A 23,512-nucleotide genomic window follows, 5' to 3' on the forward strand; every position below is an offset into this window, starting at 1 on the left:
ACATTTTTTTTCCCCGTTTTCCATGATAAATCCTGTTGAAATTTCTTTAAAAATAACAGTAAAGTACGGTGGGTGAGGAGAGACATCTGGTGGTGAAGTTTTGTTGACAGAACTTATCGTACAGTGGTTTGATCTCACATCAGTGCTAAAGACGGGTCACACCAGGGCCTGAGAGAGGTCACACTAGTCCCTAGGTCACACCAGGGCCTGAGAGAGAGGTCATACTAGTCCCTAGGTCACACCAGGGCCTGAGAGAGAGGTCACACTAGTCCCTAGGTCACACCAGGGCCTGAGAGAGAGGTCACACTAGTCCCTAGGTCACATCAGTGCCTTGGAAAGCTCATATTAGACCCAAGGTCACCCCCATCGACTTGGAAAGGTTACATTAGCCCCTAAGACACACAAGTGCCCGGGCTGGTCACACCCGTTCCTGGAGGAGGTCACACTAGTGCCTCTGTTACATCAATTGTCTGAGGGAAGCCATATCCATGCCTAGCGAAGGTCAAAATATGTCAAGCGTAAGATCTTACGATTCAAGAGAGTATAAATCATAATGATTTATAAACAATGACTAAAAAACACGGCTAATCTTATCTCATTTGGGGATATGCATCAATCACACAATTATACCTTACCTCCTGATGATAAATTACCAGAGTATTAATGAAAAGGTGATACAAATCATCATTCCTTAGCTGTTAGAAATAATAATACTGATACTGAGTATGTTTTCAATCATTTTCTGAATGATAATTGATGTTACCAGTGTAAAAATATGTAATTACATCATCTTTTGTCAATATTCGGAAAATGAGTATAAGATACATAAGGTTACCATCAAATTTTGCTGCAGTTGTCAGAGAAAATGTAAGACGTTAAAGGGGTAACAGCTTAAATTTCCCGAGGCATCACGTCAGGCCTTTTTCATTCCAGTAATGATAAGAAATCACGGAAGAGCCCCATCTATTTTAAAAAATCAGGACAAAGGAGTTTTTACAGTTGAAGATGGTCAGTGATCTAGGACGAAACTGAGACAAAAGTGTTCTATACTTGGAAGTTAAGGGAGTTTACAAGACTTGAGTTAGTGTGCGAATGAGTCTTACCAGAAAGCTTGAGGGGATGCTTCAGTACTGTAAGGGTGAGGGGGAGACCAAAGTGTTCGTGATAAAGGATAGTGTAAGGGTCTAAAAGCGAATGAGAGGAGAGGATAAAAAAAGAAGGGGTAGGTATACCACAGATGAACGGTGCAACAGACTAAGGCATCTATACCGATTAAACAGACGTCTGTAAAATCCACAGCTAAACAAAACAGTTGGACTGATGATAGAATACATTGATGCTTAAATTATAACAAAAAGACAAAGTAACATTACAGGGATATCAAGGAAATCTAAATACTTTCCTGTCTATGAAAATTTGAAATAGAGGCTACATTGATATGAGTCCTTTGTTCCCCTCCACTAAGGCCATTTTCAAACGAAGGAGTCTCCACCTAATTCCTGCTTGAAGATATAACTTCTTTACCAACCTCCTCTATGGGATAGTATCAAATGCTTTCTGGCAGTCCACATACACACATTCCACCTAATCTCCTCTTTTGTCAAAGTAGGAGCTCCCTCTCTCATTGAGCTTTTAAACGTTCGTTACACATAATTTCTCTTCCCTGAGTCAAAGATGCCTGGCATCTGTTTCATCGTCGTCTGTTGTCATCCATTACCTTAAATGATTATATTTTTTCAAATATTCTACAGAGCATACTCACCAGTGTGTGTTTATGTATGTATGTATGACTACGTAAACAGATAGATAGTCAGAATGGCAGATCTGTAGTCGTTCCTGGAACGAATTCTATATTCTGTGTCCTGTCTAATCTCTTCCTTTTCCTTCTCAGTGATCCTCTTTCTTCAGCTTTTGTCTCTATTCATTCTCACACCTGTGATTCCAATGAACACATTTCAATCCTCCTTCCCGTTCCTCACCCAAGTACTCCAGTTGTCTTCCATATTGTGGACCCGTGCCACATCTTGCAATTGAAGAACAATACTCTAGTTCAAAAGCCTCTATCACTATATATCTCCTTCAGTCTCACTCGTTTCCTATAGCTAAAGCAATACACTTCAAACCTGCTATGAACACAAACATGCTGGGCATGACCATAGCCTGGAAACCCTACGTAGAAAAATACCTTAAAATCTGATTTTGACAAAATGAAAAATATGTACACCAGTGTTGTACCGGTGCCCAAGATATTTTCCTTTTGGACAGCTGTACCATATGTACAGTGGTGTAATTCACTGCAGTGTCGAGTTCTGCTCGCTTATCTGTGGCGGTTCCTTTTTCACCCATCTTGTGTCTGGGGTGAAAACAAAAGCAGTCCGACTTACTAACTCTCCTATTACCACCTCCCTCATACTCTACTCGCTTCCCTCCTCGACGGTGTGGTTTCTGGGCTGCCCTACCTCTGTTCTAAAGGCATCCATTGGGCGATTACTCTCCTAGTCTCCCTGCGTACGTTGCAACCATTGAGGAATGGAACCGCAACATGCCCCTGGCCACTGATCGCTGTTTCCTTTAGTTTCTGTGTGGAAACCAGCCACAGGAGGCCTGAACGTTATGATATCCATTCTGCTTCAAGGTGTAGCTGTGCCTTTCTCATTACACCTTTATGTGTCAGGTCAATCAATATCTGGGTAGCGCTAATGAACCACCCTATACTCGTTTTCTACCATCTCTTTATTTTTTCTTCTGCTGTGAGACAGCTTCAACAAGGTTGGTCATCCTCCCTTGCCATGTCGGCTGTCATCCACAGATTGCCATGTGCATACCAAACTGCTCCTGATCTGGAGACACAACATATTCTCAAGGACTAACAACAGCTTTGAGTGCATCAGTCTTACAATACAATATTTGTACATCACTAGTTACATTACTATTGACTACTTACAATATATGTATCTACACTTATAACCACATACAAAAGGATCCTACGTTGATTGTGCCAAGACCTGAAGAACACTCTCCTACTTACATTACCAGCCAACAAGATCCTACATTGCTACTGACTACTTACAATATATGTATCTACACTTATAACCACATACAAAAGGATCCTACGTTGATTGTGCCAAGACCTGAAGAACACTCTCCTACTTACTTTACCAGCCAACAAGATCCTACATTGCTACTGACTACTTACAATATATGTATCTACACTTATAACCACATACAAAAAGATCCTACGTTGATTGTGCCAAGACCTGAAGAACATGCTCCCAGTTACATCACCAGCCAACAAGATCCTACATTTTCGGATAAGAACCGAGAAAGTTCCGATAAGAAATCGAGACTTTCTATCTTTAGGATCTTTAATGGTGACAAGTTGTTTACAGAAGAAGGATGAAGAGGTGCATTCGTGAATGAAAGTCCTGGGGAACTGTTAGGCCTGAGGGGAAGCTGCCCATTGTCTCTGCCTTTTGAGACAGTGTTCCGAACAGTTTCGACCAGGCCCATACTCTGGGTCGCAAGGGTTTGTGTTCGTGTTGGTTGTCTAGTGGCTTAGGAAACGGAGTCGAAAGACACCTAAGTGACTCTATGATTCAACAGAGTATAACCTAACCCTCTACGATTTGTCGTTCCTGGACTCCCTTTTGACGACAAAGATAGTGTGTATGTGTGTGTGTGTGTGTGTGTGTTCACCACAAGCTGCACCTACAATGTACAGTCCTGGGGTTTGGAATGAACAGCAATGGTAATTCAATTCAGGTACTCTTTCATTTCTGACCATGGACTGATTACTTAGAGTGGCTGAGTAGTTTCAGGGTATTAAAAAATCTGCCTTTGAATCCACATCAGAAAAAAAGAGCCAATAATATTTACTAGATTTACGGGGCGCAGCGTCACTGCATTCCATCTGCGTATAAAACCTGCGCAGAAACGTTCGTGCGGTACCGTCATTTCTCCTCCATCAAGCTCCCACTGTCTTGCAGATCTCGAACACCTCACTGAGGGTGTGGATGAACAGGTACACGTCATGGAAGCTGTTGTACAGCGGTGCTGGCGCCACTCGCATCACGTTGGGTCGACGTATGTCGTTCTGTCGAAACAAACGGACATGAGAAAGCTTTAAACACATCTTCCTTCATAAGGCAAACTATATATTAGTCTTCTGATATACATATTCTTAATCAGCTCTGGTGAACCGTAAGGCATGAGGTTGTTTTAGGCGATGAGAGAACCTTTTTTTTCCCGTGGAAGGAACGTACCAAAACGCCACGCTTCTTGAGTTCCCGATGCACTTGTTCGAGCGGGAAGGAGAAGATGAGGGAGAGTTGGCACCCGCGTGCGTCCGTGTCTTCCGGGGTAATGATGGTGGCCGAAGGCATACGCATCTGGCAGCTGCTGAAGTGGCTCTTGATAAGGAGCTCCAGGTAACCTGTTAGGAGGTACTGCTTCTCAAGCAGACGGTCCATACCTGCTTCGTCGAAGATCTGAAGGTTTGGTGGGAGAGAGAGAGAAAGAGACTCCAAATGAGTGAGGGGAAGGTCTTGGTTCAAAGTATCTGCTTGCCACCTCCCTTTATCCACCTCCCTTTATCTACTACTGCAGAAGACTCTAACGAACTGCAACCAGGAAATGAACCGTCAAATGATAATTGACATCCCATCTTCCCAAACTGGTCCGTATTCTAAAGTGGGGGAAATCCTTATTCCTTCATCAGGTGGAGGTGAACAGAGAAAGGAGAAGTGTGAGGACTACTCACCTCGAGGCTGGCCAGGACGATGGACACCAGTATGGGAGGCGGGTTGCACAAGCGGAAGGAATCGACCCCTGGGGCTGGATCGCACTTCTCTCGCATCTCGAACCTCGTGGTATCCTTGTTGCTCCACCAGCCCTCTAGGTGGGGCGCCAGTCGCCCATTATGACGCTTGTTAACGTACGCGCCGGCGATGGCGCCTGGCCCCGCGTTCATGTACTGTGGGGGAGGGAGACAAGTCGGTAGCGTGAAACGGTATATCACTGTGAGAATCCCCCACCACTTTTGGTCAGACCGTCAACATACCGAACAAAGCATTGTAGACAATGAATGTTTATTGTTTCCTCCTCTTCTGATACTCTTTGGGGCTTTTGGATATAAAGAATAATAAACTTTGTTCTGTTGCATTGGAATCCTATCCCATGAGGATATTTCTTTCATATTACATGGAAGTTTAAAAAGAATACACAAGGAAACATTTGTAAAAAATGTGATTTTTCATCCTTTTTTTTTTGTAATGAGGGTGTGTGTAGACAGGGAAAGTCCCTAGATTTGTGATCACAGTAGTAGTAGAAGACAATGGTAATGGCACAGTAGAGTTATCTATATTACTGGATTTATAGATATTAACTCACGTAAGACGATCAAGTCAAGGACAACACCAGCCAGTTATGTACCTGGATGGAGGCTGCAGAGCAGGAGAGGGTTTTGCACTGGGACATATAAGACATTAGAGCAGCGTATGGCCTCAGGGCACAGAGATCTGTCAATACTAGGAGGACAACATGGCATGCTTGAGTCTCTAGTTAACTTACTGTTATTTTCTTTAGCTTACACGAACTCCAGAGTGTAAAAGGACGTGCGTGAGGGTAGTGCGAAATACGTCCGTGAGGGACGTAAAATACGTGCGTGTGAGGGAAACAAAATACGTGTGTGAGGGCAGCGTTTTGGGAGTGAATGTGAATGTACATAGCCCTAAAAGCGTGATTCTCATATGTTAGAACTGTCACACTGGACGGTGCTTTGAATGAGTAACACCTTCTACACAGATTCTGGTGAAGTGTTACCTTATAGCTGCACCAGCAGGCGAAGTCGACGCCCCAGTCATCCAACTGAAGGCGGACGTTGCCGACGGCATGTGCCAAGTCCCACCCTACCAAGCAGCCCTGCTCCTGCGCCGCCTTCGTGATGCGTCCCATGTCGAACTTCTGACCCGTATAGTACTGGACGCCGCTCAGGCACACCACGGCGATGCTCGGACCTTGTTCCTTGATGACCTGACGGAGGAAACACCTAGGTATAGTCCTGTCTCTTGATCACCTGACGGAGGAACAATTTACGTCTGTCTATCGCCCACACCTTCCTTCGCAGCCTGACGCAGGGAACATAACCAAGAACACTTAGACAACGGGGCACTACAGCAGGAGGCCAGGTCGTTACGACCTTCTTACATTACCTGACGAAGAGATACATGGTCTTGTCAACCTTGACTTACCCTCAGTGTTGGGGTTGCCTCCGAAAAGCCAGGAAAAGCAGAGGAAAGGCAAACACGTCATCAGTGCAGATGTATGTGCGTCTTTCCCCCTGCTGAATATGTGTACTAGTCCCCCTGTGCAGTGTGTGTGTGTGTGTGTGTGTGTGTGTGTGTGTGTCTGCGCGTGTGTGTGAAACTGAAATTTCTATCGTGCATTGTTCTCGAGTGAACGAGTAGACTAGAATGTGTTCACAGACAGACGCAGACGGAGACAACCAGCCGTTCCCTGTTCACTCCCGAAGGTCAACAAGTTTAAGATGGGGTGATGATGCTGGAGGTCACGCTCGTCTAAAGTATACTCTGGCGACCTTATCCCGTAGAGATGCTCCGTGTTGTATCTGGAGAGGGATCTATCTTCTCTCTCTCTCTCTCTCTCTCTCTCTCTCTCTCTCTCTCTCTCTCTCTCTCTCTCTCTCTCTCTCTCTCTCTCTCTCTCTCTCTCTCTCACACACACACACACACATGCGTCCGCATCTGTTTAAATCTCTTTTAGACCATGTACATCCAACTAATCTTTCCCTCTGTACTTCCCTGTATATATATATATATATATATATATATATATATATATATATATAGAGAGAGAGAGAGAGAGAGAGAGAGAGAGAGAGAGAGAGAGAGAGAGAGAGAGTGTGTGTGTGTGTGTGTGTGTGTGTGTGTCTGTATACCCACTTGCCCTCGAGCACCAGCGTCAAAGGCTGTGTATCTCATGACTAGCTGGGTAAACATATGACGTCAGATAATCGTGTCAGATCTTTTTATACATAACTATGCTGACGCGAATCATGTCTGTCTAGTTAGCCATGGTTGAATTTGCTTCCTAATCCACGAATCATCTTGATAGATCGCCTCTTTGATCTCTCCATTTTATCTATGTATTTCGCTCTTTTGTTTTTTTCAAGTGGTATGATCAAAACTGAGTACAGTATTCAAGATAGGGATGCACCAGAGAGATGTATACACAGCTAATTCGTTTCTTAGAATGAACTTCGAATATCTTAAGGAATCTATACCTGGTTTTTATGTCATCGGAATTAATCACAGGTAAATCATCTTCCTCTCCTATCTTTTGTACTTTTGTACTCGTCTTCTCATCTTCGCTGCCAGCATCATGTAAAAGCTTTGCATTTTTCAAAGTATATAAGTTCTTCGTGCCACCTATGAACGTAGTTCTATCCATTTTTCATGCTATCTGTTTGCCTTCTTTGGTAGTCCAGTATCTATTGCACCTTTATTGCTCCCCCCCCCCAGCTCATTATTATCTATCTGCCACACGTTCATATCTCACAGCGCACGCTATTACCAGCCATCATTAACATATCGAAGAGATACGAATGCCAAGAAAGGATTTCTTGTAGCACATCACTTCTTAAACGTCTAACCATTCTGAGACTTTGGGCCATTGATTTACTCCTCTTTCTTTCGTCATAGACATAGTCCACCAAATCTTGAACCTTACGGAAGCGCCAACCTCTCGTCTATACCAAGAGACTTGAACTTTAATCCAGGGACTTAATCGATCCCTTCCATAGAAACTCTATACCGATGACATCAACCGATCTACTCTAACATACAGATTATGTTATCAGAGGAAATCTAAAAGATTCATGAAGACATGAGCGAACCCGATGAAGATTATAATGGGGTTAACTGTTGATCAAGTGGTGATGTTGTGTACGATTTACAATCGTGACTTGAATCTTAGTTTTCAGAGGTTTGCATGGGGGTGTGGGTGGAGTGAGGTTTGACCAGGACTGCAAGGGATTTTCTGGAAAAGATGCTCAAACTTGGAAAGGTCAAAAAAAAAAAACGGGTTTGATTTTCAGAATTAAATCAAAAGTTTTCCCATTTTGAGACAGACCTATCTACTGATTAGAGATATCACAGAAGTGTTTGTTTAGTCATAAGAATAATGATTGTCACAAAGTAGGCAACATTTGGTTAACAACTCCAGTGTTGTAAAAGCCAACAGCTGAAGCACACATTTTTCCCAAATTGTTCTAACATTTTCGTCGTTTTCATTTCAGTACCATTACCTTCGCACGTTACACTATCGAAATCATTAAGGATTTTGAACATCTTTATGACTTCTTTTAGGGGTCTGGCCTCTTTTTTTTTAAGGGAGAGTAAATCTGAAGTCTTTGCTTGCTTTTTTTTATCCACTTTTTGTTTCTCTTTTGAACAAGAGAGAATTAGCAGTGTTACACATCTCTGAATTCGTTTTTAGTTTTTTCGTCGCCTTTGATCAAGTCTGAGGATCAGATCTGACGAGATCGTATTCCTTACGAGACCTGATCAGAGTGTTGTAAGGGTATCGTAACCTTCGTCTTTGGGTTAAAGGATGATGTCGAGGATCCAGTTAGTTTCACAGCGTCCAACTCACCTTGAGGATGTCCTCAGTTCGCAGGGTCTGTTCGCCGCTTCTGGGAATCAGCTCCACGACCACGTCCTTAGGATTATACCCTCGCAGCTCCGCCTGCGACGCCATAGCATACTGTGGGATGGAAGAGTCAAGGTCACTACGCATGTGTTGGACAGGCTTACCTTATATATATATATATATATATATATATATATATATATATATATATATATATATATATATATATATATATATATATATATATATATACATGTCTCAATCGACATTTGTCCACTGCGACAGTTACGTATGTGTGGGTCCAGTTGCTTACCCTGTCAGAGGGGAAGGCGTGTCCCTCAATAAGGATCTTGTAGCGGGTGTTGGTGGGTTTGTAGAAGGAGACGAGCAGCAAGTGTAGATTAACAGTCAGCCCATTCATGAGGACGACACATTCGGGGTCAGCTCCGACTAAACGACCTAGCCCCTCGCGTCCATATCGGTCACACAGGGCGGCTGGCAACTGACCTTCGAAGTGCATCTCCACGGCTCTGTCGAAGGTGAACACCATGTAGGGAGACGGGCTTCTTACTTCATCGTCAGGAGGTTGGAGATGTTCGCAAGGACATGGAACACCCACTCAATTAAATGTCCGGTAAAATCATCATGTACATTTATTTTTTATCTTTTTTGGCGAAGTTAACTACATATGATTTAATATATCCCAGTCCATGCCCTTACTGCTACTCCCCAACCTCCAGTCCTACATGAATGAACATTGAACAGACTCATTTCATTCGTAGTGCTTCAAGGTTTAAGGGATCATGATATATAGGCAATATTCTGGGTCTCTCTCTCTCTCTCTCTCTCTCTCTCTCTCTCTCTCTCTCTCTCTCTCTCTCTCTCTCTCTCTCTCTACCCCTTGCCAGTAGGCAATATTCTGGGTCTTTCTCTCTCTCTCTCTCTCTCTCTCTCTCTCTCTCTCTACCACCACTACCACCACCATCACCACCACCATCACCACCACCATCACCACCATCGACACGACTTGTTCCGCCCCTGGCGACGGCACGGCCTCCTTCTTCACCATCACAACCACCACATTTCCCCTCCGACCAGTCCCGGCTCGTGAGAACCCTAGGAAAAAAAAAAACAAAAAAAAAAACCTGCTCCTTCCACCCTTACGTCGTCTTCAGCATGTTTTCCTTTCGCTAATACTTGCCATCTGGGGCCCAGGAGTTGTATGAGTCCTAGTTGATAACAGAATTCCTCTCTATGTATATCTATATGTATATATATATATAAGCATACTTGTCGTGTGGTATATCTGAGCTTACTTAGACATACCACTCCAGACAAACGAGGGAATATAAACAAAATGTATAAACATGCATTTTCGCTTGATGTGTAAAGACGTGACACAAAGCATTACAAGTGGGAGGGAAAACACGGATGTAAAAACCTTGTCCACGTAACACAAAGATATAAGTATTACTTATACCCACACACACACACACACACACACACACACGCCTTCAGACCGAGTATACAACTAAAGATAATGTGAATGGGACTCAGTAAAAGGAGGTCTTAATGTGAATATTACTGAACGAGGAATAAGCTGCAGGAATCGCTCTTTCAAAAACAAAAAAGAGAGAGAGAGATCTAAGGGGTCTACATCACACTTAGATCTGTCGTCGGAGCAACAAATCAGGAGGAGAGAGAGAGAGAGAGAGAGAGAGAGAGAGAGAGAGAGAGAGAGAGAGAGAGAGAGAGAGAGAGAGAGAGAGAGAGAGAGAGAGACCATCTCCTGGTCAGTAGTAGATCCTCATCCTTACTGAGTGGATCACAACACACGGATGAGACAATGCTTATTGAGTGGATCACAACACAGAGATGCAAGTCGCACTTGCATCACCGTGACGTTCAAAGTGGGGGATGGGATGGATGGATGGATTCATCGTGAGAGACACCAGAGTCCCTTTTGGAAAACAAACAGATCCAACAGCCTGGGAACCAAACCACTCACATGTCTCCCCACACATTGAGCTGCTCCATCACGGACTTGTCAGCGGACCGGGGCTTGAGACCCAGTGAGTTGCCACAGAGATACACGCAGTCCTCCGTAGGGTCGATGAGTGTGGGATCCACCCCGGACAACGTGCCCTTCTTCGGGTAGGCGAATCTGTGGCGGTTAGGTAAGACCTGTTTAGCAATACTGGCAGGACGCGTCGCCTCACGCAGCTTACAATGAGATTATGATAGAAATAACTGTAATATATATATATATATATATATATATATATATATATATATATATATATATATATATATTCCTATGAATCCACGGGGAAATGAAACACGATAACTTCCCGAGTGCACTTTCGTGTAATAATCATATCATTAGAGGAGATACAGGAAATATATATATATATATATATATATATATATATATATATATATATATATATATATATATATATATATATATATACATATATATATATACGTGTGTGTGTATATATAGTTACGTCTGTGGTATTTCTGACTGCAGGAAGTATAAGATACCAAGATATCCATAAATGACTGATGAAAAGTAGATTGTGGTCATGACACATCACATTTTCGATTCCATTGAGAAATATACCTACCAGTATTCCTACATTACCTGCATTATTACGGAAGTCAAGGGAAATTATATTTAAGTTTATCATTCATTATTGAAATATATGTCCTGATACGACCAGACGTAGAGTATACGTCCGTTGTAAATACGAGAAGAACAACGTACAAGATTTGGTCGAGGTCGCCATACCTTTCCCTCAGAGGTCGAAGTGGGTCTTGCGAGTCCATCCAGAGCGCGAACTCTTCGCTGAACACGTCCGACCCATGTTTGCTAGCCAGCTGACGAAGGACGTCGGCGGGGGACGTGGACTGCTGAAACACACGACGGCGATGTCGTTAGTGGCACGAAGGGAGAGGAGAGAGAGAGAGAGAGAGAGAGAGAGAGAGAGAGAGAGAGAGAGAGAGAGAGAGAGAGAGAGAGAGAGAGAGAGAGAGAGAGAGAGAGTAGAAATCTAAATCTCAAATATGGGTAAGAACAAGTACGCATCACATTACCAGAGTACACCTGCCAATTTGCCGAAGATTAAGGACTGTTTTAGTCAGGCTAATACAGACCCTTTGCCATTTCCTTTGCTCAGTGGCACCCACTACCTCCCCAGCTTCCTAGAATTTACCTACAGCCTCCTAGATAGATGCAGGACGTCTCTGTGGGGCTCTTACCTTCGTAGGCTTCGCCGAAAACAAAAATATAAACTCGACCTGGTTAGCCATAGATATGAACGATATTATCACCCTTAAGCTACTGCTGGGGAGTCTTATCCCATGGCCTGGGGACCTCTCTAGTGAGGGTCGTCCTCCGTGCATTCCCGGGACACCACCCAGTCCTTCACCTGGGACGCCCTACAGTCTTACAAGATGATGCCCTTAAGCGATGCGCCCAAGGCGCAACGGAAGGGCGTCTGTGGTTCTACCTTTTCTTTAAGTTCTTCCGACGTATATAAATCCCTGTCATATATGGTCTTAGAGGTGATATTCATAATTAACTGTCTCAGTTCCATCATCAACTTTTCACCGAGTTGGATTACTCTCCACGTGTGATCAGGGTTAACAGTTGTCCAGGGCGCTTTGTAAACAAGGGAACTATCCTTAGTAACTACTTGACTTAATACTTGATAATCTTACAATCTTGGCATATCCAGGTCTGCTTTCAGGTCCAGCTGGCATGTAATTCATATATATACATATCTAAAGAAGAAACGGCCTTAAGAATGCGACCTGCTGGACATCACTTGCACTACAACTCTGAAAAGTCGCCTCTGACAATGTTGCCTTCCATTTTCTTCCGTTTAGGTAATACCATTTTGTTTCACCTAAACCTTATGCTCCTCTCTTAGGAAAAGGGTCGTTAGTTTTGATCATAAACTCTCTCTTGTAGGACAAGATCCAGACACCCCCCTCCTAAGTATGAAAGGTACAACCCCATACCTATACTGACTGCCACAACACACTTTCCAAAATCCTGGAACAGGTCATGCTGGATGGAGCACAAAGCATTTCTCCACAATGGTTCGGGTTTCAAAGAGGGTGCTACTTAGTCAGTGAAAAGTAGTGGTCGACTTTTTATAACAAAAGAACCACGTCTCCGACATACTATTATCTCTTAGAAGGACACGTTCTCTTTTGATGGTGCGTATTGCTGGATTTCTTGTACACAAACTGTCAGTTCGCAGTGTGACAATATATCTTTTACAGCCTTGTACGTTACGTATGATGGTTCTCTTCCTCAATACCTCGCGTCGTTCTTTACCTCCTTTCTCCGAGACGTCTAGGTCGTCTGAGGGGATCCTCCAAGGCAGGAAATACACACTCTCTCTTCCCGGATCTTACACTGACAATGTTTAGTCATTTCTGGTAAGCAGGCCTATTCCATGGCCTGCTTAACACTCGCTTATGAACAAGGTATTGACAAGGTGTTGTGCTAGCCCCTCCTCGTCAGAGGTATTCTGGAGTAAGTACTGAGGGACGGGCGTGAAGCCTTGACACCTGAACGCACCTTCTAAAATCCTGTCCAACTATGAGTATTACGGGAACTGCTGCTGCAGCTTGGCACTTACGACGTGCTGACGTTGACTTGTGGAGGTTTTGTGTTTCAGGAAGACCCGCCTTTGTGAGTCGCGAGAGCCCGCTGAGGCTGCAGTAGGTGAAGATATGTGATGATGAAATAGATAAGGACTCTTGAAAGATTCTATTTTTCACCTTGATCTGGGGGGAACACTCCGATTTCGATGGCTATGGGCCCTGAGTTCCACTGAAACATGTCTTACTCTAATACAGGTGATGTTCTAGGGCCAAACTAGACCTTAATGTCTTTAAATAAAACTTCACGTCTATTGTAGCGAGATTCTATATAACCCTAGAGTGTACTCGTCTTCCATTAATCTCAGGCTATAACGTATAATACCCAGATTACAACGAGAGGGAAGTTTACGTCTCACCTAACGTAGAAATCAGAAATCTCCAACCACGATGTGATCATACGGTTGTGTAACAGGTGAACGGCAGGGGTCGGTGTGAATATCAAGTCCAGGCCTCCCTCGAACAGCTGGAGGCTTTTTACGTAAAGATTACGTCCTTTAGCATCGTCCAAGACTCGATATTACCCACAGGAAAGAGAGTTACTATCATTCTTATGTATCCCTGCCACGCTGAGGCAAGACGAAGGTGATAAACACAGAGACAACATATCTGGCTTAAGAGTATTATGAAAGAAGGCGAATCAAATTGCAAAGACGTGTTGAGGTGATGGAACAGGGACAAAGTCTGTGAATGAAAAGTGTCTTTAGAGAACACAATAGACTCTTCACATGAGTGGGGACAGACCCTAGACATGTCAGAGGAGAGTGAGGAGAGCGAATGATAAAGAGGGGAAAGGAGAGTGTGATCTCAGTTGAGAGAGAACGAAGCCCAACAACGTATAATCAGGGAACACACCTCCATACCCGGAACAGCAAGAGCACCTCACATACCTCTTTCGTACTGGTCATACTGCAATGGCGGCCCGTCTTGTATCTCTGAGATGGGAGGGGGGTGTCTGTCTTTCTCTCTTTCTTATATATAAAGCTCTGAGGAAATGTTTGTGCTTTCACTTCGGTTGTAAGTCTCTCAAAAACGCTCCCTTGGCCTTTCCTATAAAGACACACTCACAGAGAAAGGGACGTGCTCACATACTCGGGGGATAGCCTCGTCTGGGGGATGCTGTGAGACTGCCTTGATATTTATAGGGAGCCCTGAATGTCGCGAGGAGAATTTTACTCCACGGCCAGCATACGTTTATACCGTCAGCTCCGCCAGTGTTATTTAATCATTATTTACCCATGTTCCTCTTAACATTCATCATAGCATGATGCCTTTGTCGGCAATCCTCTCGTTAAGGGATAATCATTAAGGGGTCTCTTTAAACACCCATTAATGGTCCAGTTATGCGAAAGCATGAGACAGGGGATATTTCCCGTGTGTGTGTGTGTGTGTGTGTTTGTGTGTGTGTGTGTGTGTGTGTGTGTGTGTGTGTGTGTGTGTGTGTGTCTCAGCCTTTGAGTGAATCTCTCTCTCTCTCTCTCTCTCTCTCTCTCTCTCTCTCTCTCTCTCTCTCTCTCTCTCTCTCTCTCTCTCTCTCTCTCTCTCTCTCTCTCTCTCTCTCTCTCTGTCTCTCGCAAGGTCGGGCGGTTTATGGAAGATCGAGAGAGACAAAATGAATACGAACACCAAAACGCGAAAGGCATCGTGAGAGCAACAGCAATCAAAAGAAGAAAAAAAACGGACGAAAGCCTAAGTCAAGACGATGAGAAGTAAGAGTGACACAGCAGCTTAACACAACCAGAGGAGAGGAAGAGCAACAGAAGACGAGCAGCATCTGAAAAGGAACAGCAACAGAAGAGGAACAGCATTAGAAGAGGAACACCACCCCAGAAGAGGAAGAGCAACAGAAGAGGAAGAGCAACAGAAGAGGAACAGCATTAGAAGAGGAACACCACCCCAGAAGAGGAAGAGCAACAGAAGAGGAAGAGCAACAGAAGAGGAAGAGCAATAGAAGAGGAACACCACCCCAGACCCAGAAGAGGAAGAGCAACAGAAGAGGAAGAGCAACAGAAGAGGAAGAGCAATAGAAGAGGAACACCACCCCAGAAGAGGAAGAGCAACAGAAGAGGTGCAGCAACAGAAGAGGAACACCACCCCAGAAGAGCAGCATTATCATACAGGGTACAGCCTCGGTACAGCAGCACCAGGAGAACAGCATCAGGAGAACAGCAAAACTCTCAGAATGCAACCGCATCAAAAATACAGCAAGTTTCCCATGTGAAGAGCAGCACTGCAGCTGCAGCAGAAGAGGAGTATGCCAGCAGCAGCATTAGACCAGCGCAGCAGAAAACAGCGACAGCAGCACTCGAACAGCAGCAACATCAGCAGCTGTTGCACCAGCCCCAGAACAGCATGTGGTGATTACTCCAAAAGACAGTGGTTGTCTGGGGTTGGGAGAGGGAGGGCTGGTGATAAGGGCTTGGGGTGTGGAGTGGATCACTGGGGTGGAGGGAGGGATGATTATTGTACTTGTATCTCACAAGGGAGGTATTTGGGGAGAGGGAAGGATAGTTTTGGTTCAGGAGTTATTTTCCCGAATCAAGAAGGTAAGTGTGTCAACCTGGGCGATGGTGGTAGTGATGTTGGTAGTAGCAGTAGTAGTAGTAGTAGTAGTAGTAGTAGTAGTAGTAGTAGTAGTAGTAGTAGTAGTAGTAGTGGTGGTGGTAGTAGTAGTGATGGTAGCAGTGGTAGTAGTGGTTTATGCAGACAGTCTGGGAATCAGTGGAAAAGACTGTGATATTATCAATTATCATGAATGCCTCAAAGTCGTATAAAGTGTCTTAGCCTTTATTATTTTTCATCCTTTTTATAAGATAACTTTTATCACCTGTACATGTATTGGTAGAAGAGGAAACGAGGGGTCGAGGCTTGGCATTATCAGTGTGGGATAAGTGGGATAATAATATACCTCGTGTGTTCCTGGGGAGTATATGATTTCGAGTGGGTGTATGTCAGATGGATCTCAATACAAAGATTGGGTTTGGGGAGGCGAGTGTATTTTGGGAGTGTCGCGTTGGCACAAAGCTGGGAAGAACCTTTGTATATAGGTTACCGAAGTGTGAGGCAAGGGTGAGGCAAGGGTGAGTTTTTCTTTATTATCTCTGCAGGGGAGATGGTGATTGGTTAGGTTAGGGTTTGGTTAGGATGAGGCTACACCACTTCCGAAGATTCAGGTGTCGAGTATGGTCAGATGAGGCTGTCGGGGAAGGATTATTCTTTCCTTATGTTGGTTACTGGTTGTTGACAGTCCATGTTTTCTGTGGTTTATGATTCTCTTTTGTCTGCCTTCGGCAGGATGAGTTAGGCAAAGAGGAGAAGAATGGTTTCGTGTAGAACGAGGTGAATTGTTTACCGGGAACGATAACGGATTTTTTTGCTTTGTCTTTTTTCTTTTAATCTTATCCCAAACGGGAAGAGTATATCTCAGGGAGTGAGTCAATTCAAGGCCTCGTAGACTGTGACTGTGTAACGCAGACGAGTATTACGCTTGAGTCGTATGTGATGAGAATAACACTAGTGTTTTTCGCCGAAGTGTGAGGAACTGAACATCCAGGGTTACGTGAGGGTAAAGGACGTCTGTGGAATTCTGAGTATATCTGATAATACTCTCTATTGACATTTGATTGAGTAGGATCAGGATGCTATGATGTGATTTACAAGGTCATATGAACGTCAGAGTACTTTCCGCATTTTGCAGGGCACAGGAGGAGGATCGCGTATAAAGAGACTGGCGAAGGGCTAAGACACATCTGCTTCCTTTGATATTCGATGGCATAGTTGAAGAATTTGGGGGATTGAGGCCCGTGTCAATGACTCTAGGTCGGTGGCCAGCTGGGAGATTTGGAATGAGGGGTTGTGGTTTCAAGTACCTTTAGTATGAGGATATGTTGGAGGATGTTGTGAATACATTCTTGATGAGTACTGCCATTCGTATCGTGAGGGAGGAGGGTGGCTTTGCTAGGGTGAAGCTATCCTGAATGTGTTGTGTGAGGTTTGTGTCATTGCGTCGCGCTTCGGTCTAAAGCCGCTGGTCTGCGATAGGGTGGGATGATTTGGCTGGTCCTGTACGAAGATCTTTTTCATAGTTTGGATGATGATATTTTGAAGTGGAATGGGATGGTATGAGGAAGGGGAGTTAGGGAGTTTGGAGGGGTCTCAGAATGAGTGGTATGCAGGCATGTTCGCAGATGTTTGGACTTTTGTTGTGTAATCAGTGCAACCATACGTCGTGCAGGCGGAGTAAGTGTGTGTGTGTGTGTGTGTGTGTGTGTGTGTGTGTGTGTGTGTTGCCATACTCGTTCGCCGTTCCTTGGGTAGTGAGGTAGTGCCAGGAACACACGAGGAACGGCTTAATTTCCTCACATCCACTCCCAAGCTCTTGTGTATGATACACCGAAAGTAGAATCCCCTATACACACTTACTTTCCCGTCCACAGTAATATCTTCGACAGAGCTCTCCCAGCGCACAGGAAGTTAGCCTCGTCTAGCGGGTGGAGACCTTAGGTCAAAACGTGTGAGATGTTGTGCGTTTGCCAACGTAATATGAGCGCATGACACTTAAGGATTAAGTGCTTGGTGTCCTCAGATTGTGAGATACATCTTTAGCATGATGGGTCCTAGAACGAGTTAAATCGACGTCTGTATCGCTGTAGAGGTGAGTGGTGTACAGAAAGCGAAAGAGAAAGTGTTACTCGTACATGCCTGGGGTGAGTAGTTTCAGGTTAAGAGATTACAGGTGAGATTAGACTTTATGACGGGGTGAGGTGGGTGGTTGTTTAGTGGATGTCGAATGATTACTGTGTCTATGAGTTGTGTCAATGCATCTCTGTTGCGGTATTGAGGATCTGTGGACATAAACGGCTCGAGCGTGATTCTGGGGTAAGGGTCATCGTTTCTACTTGAAGGTTGGTGGTTAGTTAAGGAGTGGTTAAGATGGGAGAAGGGGGGAGGAGTGGTGGTGGTTAGCACCGTTACAAAAAGAAAAAAAGGAAAGTGATGCTAAATGTGCTGAAGCGAGGTTGTTAGGGGAGTGTTTTTGCTTTGTTGTGATGTTAGGTGTTTCTTGTTGCCAAGCAGCCAGCCGTTCATTTTTGGTCTTTGTTTTGTGTTGTTTGCAGTTTGATCTTTGTTATCAATAGACTGGATAACATGAGCAGGAGAATCGTTGTTTCGGCTGGAGCTGAAAAACAGATTATAGAGGATAAGAGATTATCTTTCTTGTCTAAGTCTAGGAAGAATTTCCCGAGTGGTGTTAACTCCGTTGATGACCGTCTGTTGATGTTTGTGGTGTGTGGAGTATGTGGCGTGCGTTCGTGTCATACGTCACACCTCGTATCACTGAAGATTTGTCTGGTGGAAGTGGGTGATCATTGAGTGTTATGGAGGACTGCTGGTTGCATTCGTGTCGCTCCAGTGTGCGGAGGGTGACGAGCGCATTTCTGTGCGAACGCAGATCGTCTGTTGTGACTGCACCGATATATTCTAGTCTTGTGATGTAATGCTGCGTGTTCGTTCGTACGTGAGTAGTGTGAGGGCGTTGCGATGTGCTGGGTAGATCGTCTGCATATAAGTAGGCTCTTACACTGTAGCTTCTAGAAGGTGATGGAAGGTCATGCAGGAAAAGATTGATGAAGGATGGAGGAAGAGTTTCTTTTTTGGGGGAAAAAATCCTTGGGAATTAATTACTCAGGCTTGTCGGCTAACCACTTTTAATTTTCATATTTTTTTTCTTGTATTTTGGGGTTGGCGTGGAGTATCTTTTGTGCGAGAATATGTTGGTGAACCGTGTCAAATGCTTTATTGATACCTATTGCTACTAGTACAGTGCGGGAGGGGGATTGCGGTTGGATGGGGCCGTCCAGAATGTGGTGTGTGTGTATCGTGTGCAATGCAGTAGCGGAGTGAGTGAGTCTGAAGCCACGCTGTGTACATGAGAGAAGGACATCTCGCTTGACTCTCTTGTGGACCAGATTTTAGAAGTTTGAATACTGATGATATTGATGATCCAAGACGATGAGGGTGAAGGGAGAATTCAGGAACTTGGAGGGCTTGACGTCAGGTATGATGAGGGCAAGTTTCTAGATGCCTGATGTTATGCTGTGTACTCGAGAATGGTGGATGATGAAGAGTCACTGCTTGGATGGAGTGCATTTGGGTCGAGATGTAAGATATGAACCAGTTTCAGGGGAGTTTTCTGATACGTCTTAAATGTATTCTGAACGCCAGTAGGCGTGTGGTGAGCGGATATGAACGGTTGTCTCAAGGTGAGGGATGGGGTTGAAAAAGACTATAAGGGCTTGAGGCCCGAAGATCCACAAGGGTAAGAGACGTGCACAGGAAAGAGTGAATTGGACCGACTTGGTATACGTGGGGGTGCGGGGAGGGGGCAACGTGCTTTCAATGGAGTGAGCCAGAGCCTATGAAACAGCCCGAGGAAAACCGCGGAAAAGGTCTGTGGGGCATTGGTTCTGAATAAGGGGCCGTGTTATCGGCGCATTACACGTGACAAACTAGACAATGGATGTGAACGAACGAGGCCTTTTCTTCGTCTGTTCCCGGCGCTACTGCGGAAAAATGGCAAACAAGCAACAAGAGATATGGCCATGTTAAGTCATCCCTCGCCATTTTAGGGGCTCTTATGACTTTGTCATCCCAGCCAGCGTATCGGACACTCAACACACTGTTGATGTCAACACTCACCACCCTGTTCCTGTTGACTGCCCTCTGACATGCAGCGAAGAGGACAAACGCAAGCGCACAGGGAGCAGAGTCTTCTGCAAGAAATTTAGAATGGTTTTTTTTTTCCCCCAACGTGTGTTTAAATGTCAGCGAAGAGCAAAGGTGGACCCTGACATTTACAAGCCGTACAGCGTGCCCTACATGTCGCTCTCCCCTTGTGGCCGTATGAAACTCTGTCACCAGAACTAGGGGTACGCGGGGCCTAGCTTCCACGATAGGAAAGAGCAACAAGGGAAAGACATTCCACGAACCCTCCTAAGTGAAGAGTTCCTCTAACGATATTAAGAGCGATGAGGACCAGCACATCCGGTTCGTTCTACCACACGAAGGATCTCTCTAGCGACGTTAAAGGGCGATAAGCTTCAGCCCCGAAACACTAGCTCCCACGTCGTCACAATGGTCTTTGAATGTCACGTAACGTCACACAACGTTTGCCATCACAGCATGGAGGTACCAGGCTGTGACTGAACAGTTCTGGATGCCCTTTTTTGTGCCAAACTAGCACACAAGAAACAACCACATCGTGCAGTTAAATCAAGCATACACGAGTCCCTGGTCATTTCCCCAGACTGCGGACGTACGCACGCGCACATTCACGCACGCATGCATGTGACACAGAAAACACGCACGAACACAAGCACATGCACGAGGACGTAAAAATCCATCGGCAAAGTGATGAAAAAAAAAGGAGCATGACGGGAATTTACGAAACCTACGGTAATTTTACAATTAATAAAGCTGAAAGACATGTAAATTCCTAAGATGAGAGTTACATAGACAGATTATATATGGTTATATGACATTATATAAGGCTACATAAGGTAATATATGGTATAAGGTGCACGCCAAAAATGGAAAAGGACAAAATTTGACGACTTTCTTGTCCCCGTGGCACAATGCTTGATTCATTTGCATAGTGACCCTGGATATTATAGACGTACATTATGTACATATTCCAAGGGACTGATGGGAAATGGTAATCGAATTGATATGCCCCATGGCTCTCATCAAGCCAGACGCTTTAAGCTCCGATCTCACTAGACTTGGATGGATTAGAAGGTGGAGGATCCTATCATCAACGTCAGTAAGGATGGGATTCATGTTGGTGTTGAATGCTCTTCCCTTGTCGCTATGTCGTAAACAAATGAACCTCGTCTCATCCCACAGCTTCATCTATAAACCCTTAAGACTCCCTCTTTCTTGCTTCTGTCACTACGTCGTAAACAAATGAACTTCGTCTCATCCCACAGCCTTATCTATAAACCCTTAAGACTCCCTCTTTGTCGCTCCTGTCGCTACGTCGTAAAGAAAAGAGTTTCTTATAATCTCACGACCTCTTCTTCAAAGAAAAAAAACCGTGACCCCCTTCACTTTTGCACTGAAGACTTTCCTATCCATTTAGTACAAGGATTGATTCATGTGCACCGTTGCCTTATACACTATGCACGTCTGAGTTCACTAATATCTACAGAGGTCACGTCGTAAACAGAAAGATATATATGCAAATGTAGATAATGTCCTGGGTTAAGTATAACCACTTGTCCTCATAACGAGTTTATCTTTGTGTGTGTGTGTGTGTGTGTGTGTGTAATATAATAATTTTGCTGAACGTTAAGTCTGAATCACTGTCTCCGAGTCCCATCTCTCTCTCTCTCTCTCTCTCTCTCTCTCTCTCTCTCTCTCTCTCTCTCTCTCTCTCTCTCTCTCTCTCTCTCTCTCTCTCTCTTAAGATGATTTTCTTTCTTTTTTTCTTTAAGGGCTTATCCGTTCTTCCTCTTTCTGCCCTAGGGGACCAGACCACGCGAGCCAATGATAATCATCATCACAGCAGGTAATGCAAACTACATTTCCTTGCTGCGCTTCGCGTGAGACGCCTCACTAACAACTGTCTCCAATCCTTCTCTATCAACATCTATCTCTCAATCTCTATCTATGGGACGCTCTTACCACTTAAAAAAATAATGGACATGTGGACTTATCAAATGGTATACCTCTCACAGTGTGTGAACCAATAGCGTCTGTTCATCTTCAATGCAGCTCGCCTCTTACTCTTATCTTGTATTGACATATTTTCCTAACATTGTTTTTCCCATGATGCAAACTGATGTGTCATACATGCTACTGAACAGATGCCTTGTTCTCATCATCGGCGTGGCCATGAACCATGATACACAGGCATTGTGATACAGTTAAATGCTTTAGGCAGGAAATAGTCAACAGAAGACTGAGAGAAATATTTCGATAAAGTTTGCTGTAGTAGAACTCGACCTACCTCATCATGTCCTTGGAATTACGTGACTCAAACCCCCCCTTTACACTGTATCTCCTACTCACGCAAATTCTAAAAGTACTTGTACTTAAGTACATGACCGTATTGTACTTAAGTACATGACCGTATGTCTAACAATGATTAGAACGAAGAGGATATGCGTGGAGTACACGTCGCGCATTTTGGCAATGGACCCAAAAGAGAGATTTATATCAACAGGAGAGAATATGTATAAATGAACAATCCTTCTTCGTTTGTCTGAAGGATTCGTAATAATTCTTCGTGCACATTATGGATGGATGATAGGTACAGGAGATGAGCAATGTACTTGCACTGAAAATTAACCCTTTTTTTTGGGGGGTGGGTGGGTGGGGGCGAAGGGAAGAAGTGAAGGAAGGGTATTTGTGTGAGGGGAATACCTCACCTCACTTGCTTCAGGAGACAACGCGTGAGAGAGAGAGAGAGAGAGAGAGAGAGAGAGAGAGAGAGAGAGAGAGAGAGAGAGAGAGAGAGAGAGAGAGAGAGAGGAGAGGTGAACTATGCGTCCCAAGTGATTAGAACTGGGTTACCGACAGAGAGCAAATGTGTGGTGTTCAACGGACGGAGCCTCATAGGGAATCAGCGTGATGAGTGTGCTGGCCACAAGGGTCGATCCTTGGCCTCCCAGTCTTTCCATCATAACCTACATTGATGATCTAGCATCGGATCTTGTTATCTGAGATCCCACCAAGTTACAGACGGTGTTAAAGAAGGAGTTAGATCTATAAGTAAGCAGGCCTGTGAAATAATTCTGAGATAATCTTTTAATCAACTAGAAGAGTGAATAGATATATATGGCAGATGATATTTGTCGTAGACAAATGCAAAGCTAGGATATGAATATTGGAGAGTGACTACATCAGACAACTGGAAATCCGCTGTCTAACGTCAACAAAGGTAAAGGATCTTAAGAGTTATCAGTAACAATCAAAAACCACACTGAAAAGTACACAACAACAAATGATAAAACAAAATACCAAAACCGAATGCCATGTGTCAGTTACGAACATCGACCCAAAATTAACACCAGGAGGAACTCTGGCTTTAAAGGAATTAGACCAGCGCCTTGAATATAGGCAGTCCATTTGTGGACCCCAAGACTTGGAGCAAATACTAAAA

At 44.3% G+C, this 23,512-nt stretch overlaps 1 protein-coding gene across 2 annotated transcripts; it reads right to left on the reverse strand.

Moving 5' to 3' along the window:
* Positions 1-2,714: 2,714 nt before the first annotated feature.
* On the reverse strand, positions 2,715-14,460 carry LOC139757203 (kynureninase-like). 2 transcript variants are annotated; one of them, XM_071677357.1, is made up of 9 exons: positions 14,238-14,460; positions 11,462-11,583; positions 10,676-10,831; positions 8,981-9,197; positions 8,671-8,781; positions 5,821-6,030; positions 4,760-4,972; positions 4,263-4,487; positions 2,715-4,093 (listed from the first exon to the last, which is right to left on the reverse strand). In XM_071677357.1, exons 1-9 carry the CDS (start codon positions 14,253-14,255, stop codon positions 3,965-3,967), a joined length of 1,401 nt encoding a protein of 466 aa, XP_071533458.1. In that variant the 5' UTR covers positions 14,256-14,460; the 3' UTR covers positions 2,715-3,964. The 2 variants fall into 2 exon arrangements, with proteins under 2 accessions (XP_071533458.1, XP_071533459.1); XM_071677358.1 differs by having other exon boundaries at positions 11,462-11,580; positions 14,238-14,458.
* Between the last annotated feature and the right edge of the window lie 9,052 nt (positions 14,461-23,512).

This window comes from Panulirus ornatus, chromosome 25 (assembly GCF_036320965.1).
Source record: "Panulirus ornatus isolate Po-2019 chromosome 25, ASM3632096v1, whole genome shotgun sequence".
NCBI lineage: Eukaryota > Metazoa > Arthropoda > Malacostraca > Decapoda > Palinuridae > Panulirus > Panulirus ornatus.

Bases quoted from the DNA above. Each gene is read 5' to 3' on its own strand.
- LOC139757203 (XM_071677357.1), bottom strand. The intron at 8,782-8,980 runs GTAAGCAACTGG...TCCATCCCACAG, and splicing joins ACGCCTTCCCCTCTGACAGG to TATGCTATGGCGTCGCAGGC. The intron at 4,488-4,759 runs GTGAGTAGTCCT...CCAAACCTTCAG, and splicing joins TCGTCCTGGCCAGCCTCGAG to ATCTTCGACGAAGCAGGTAT.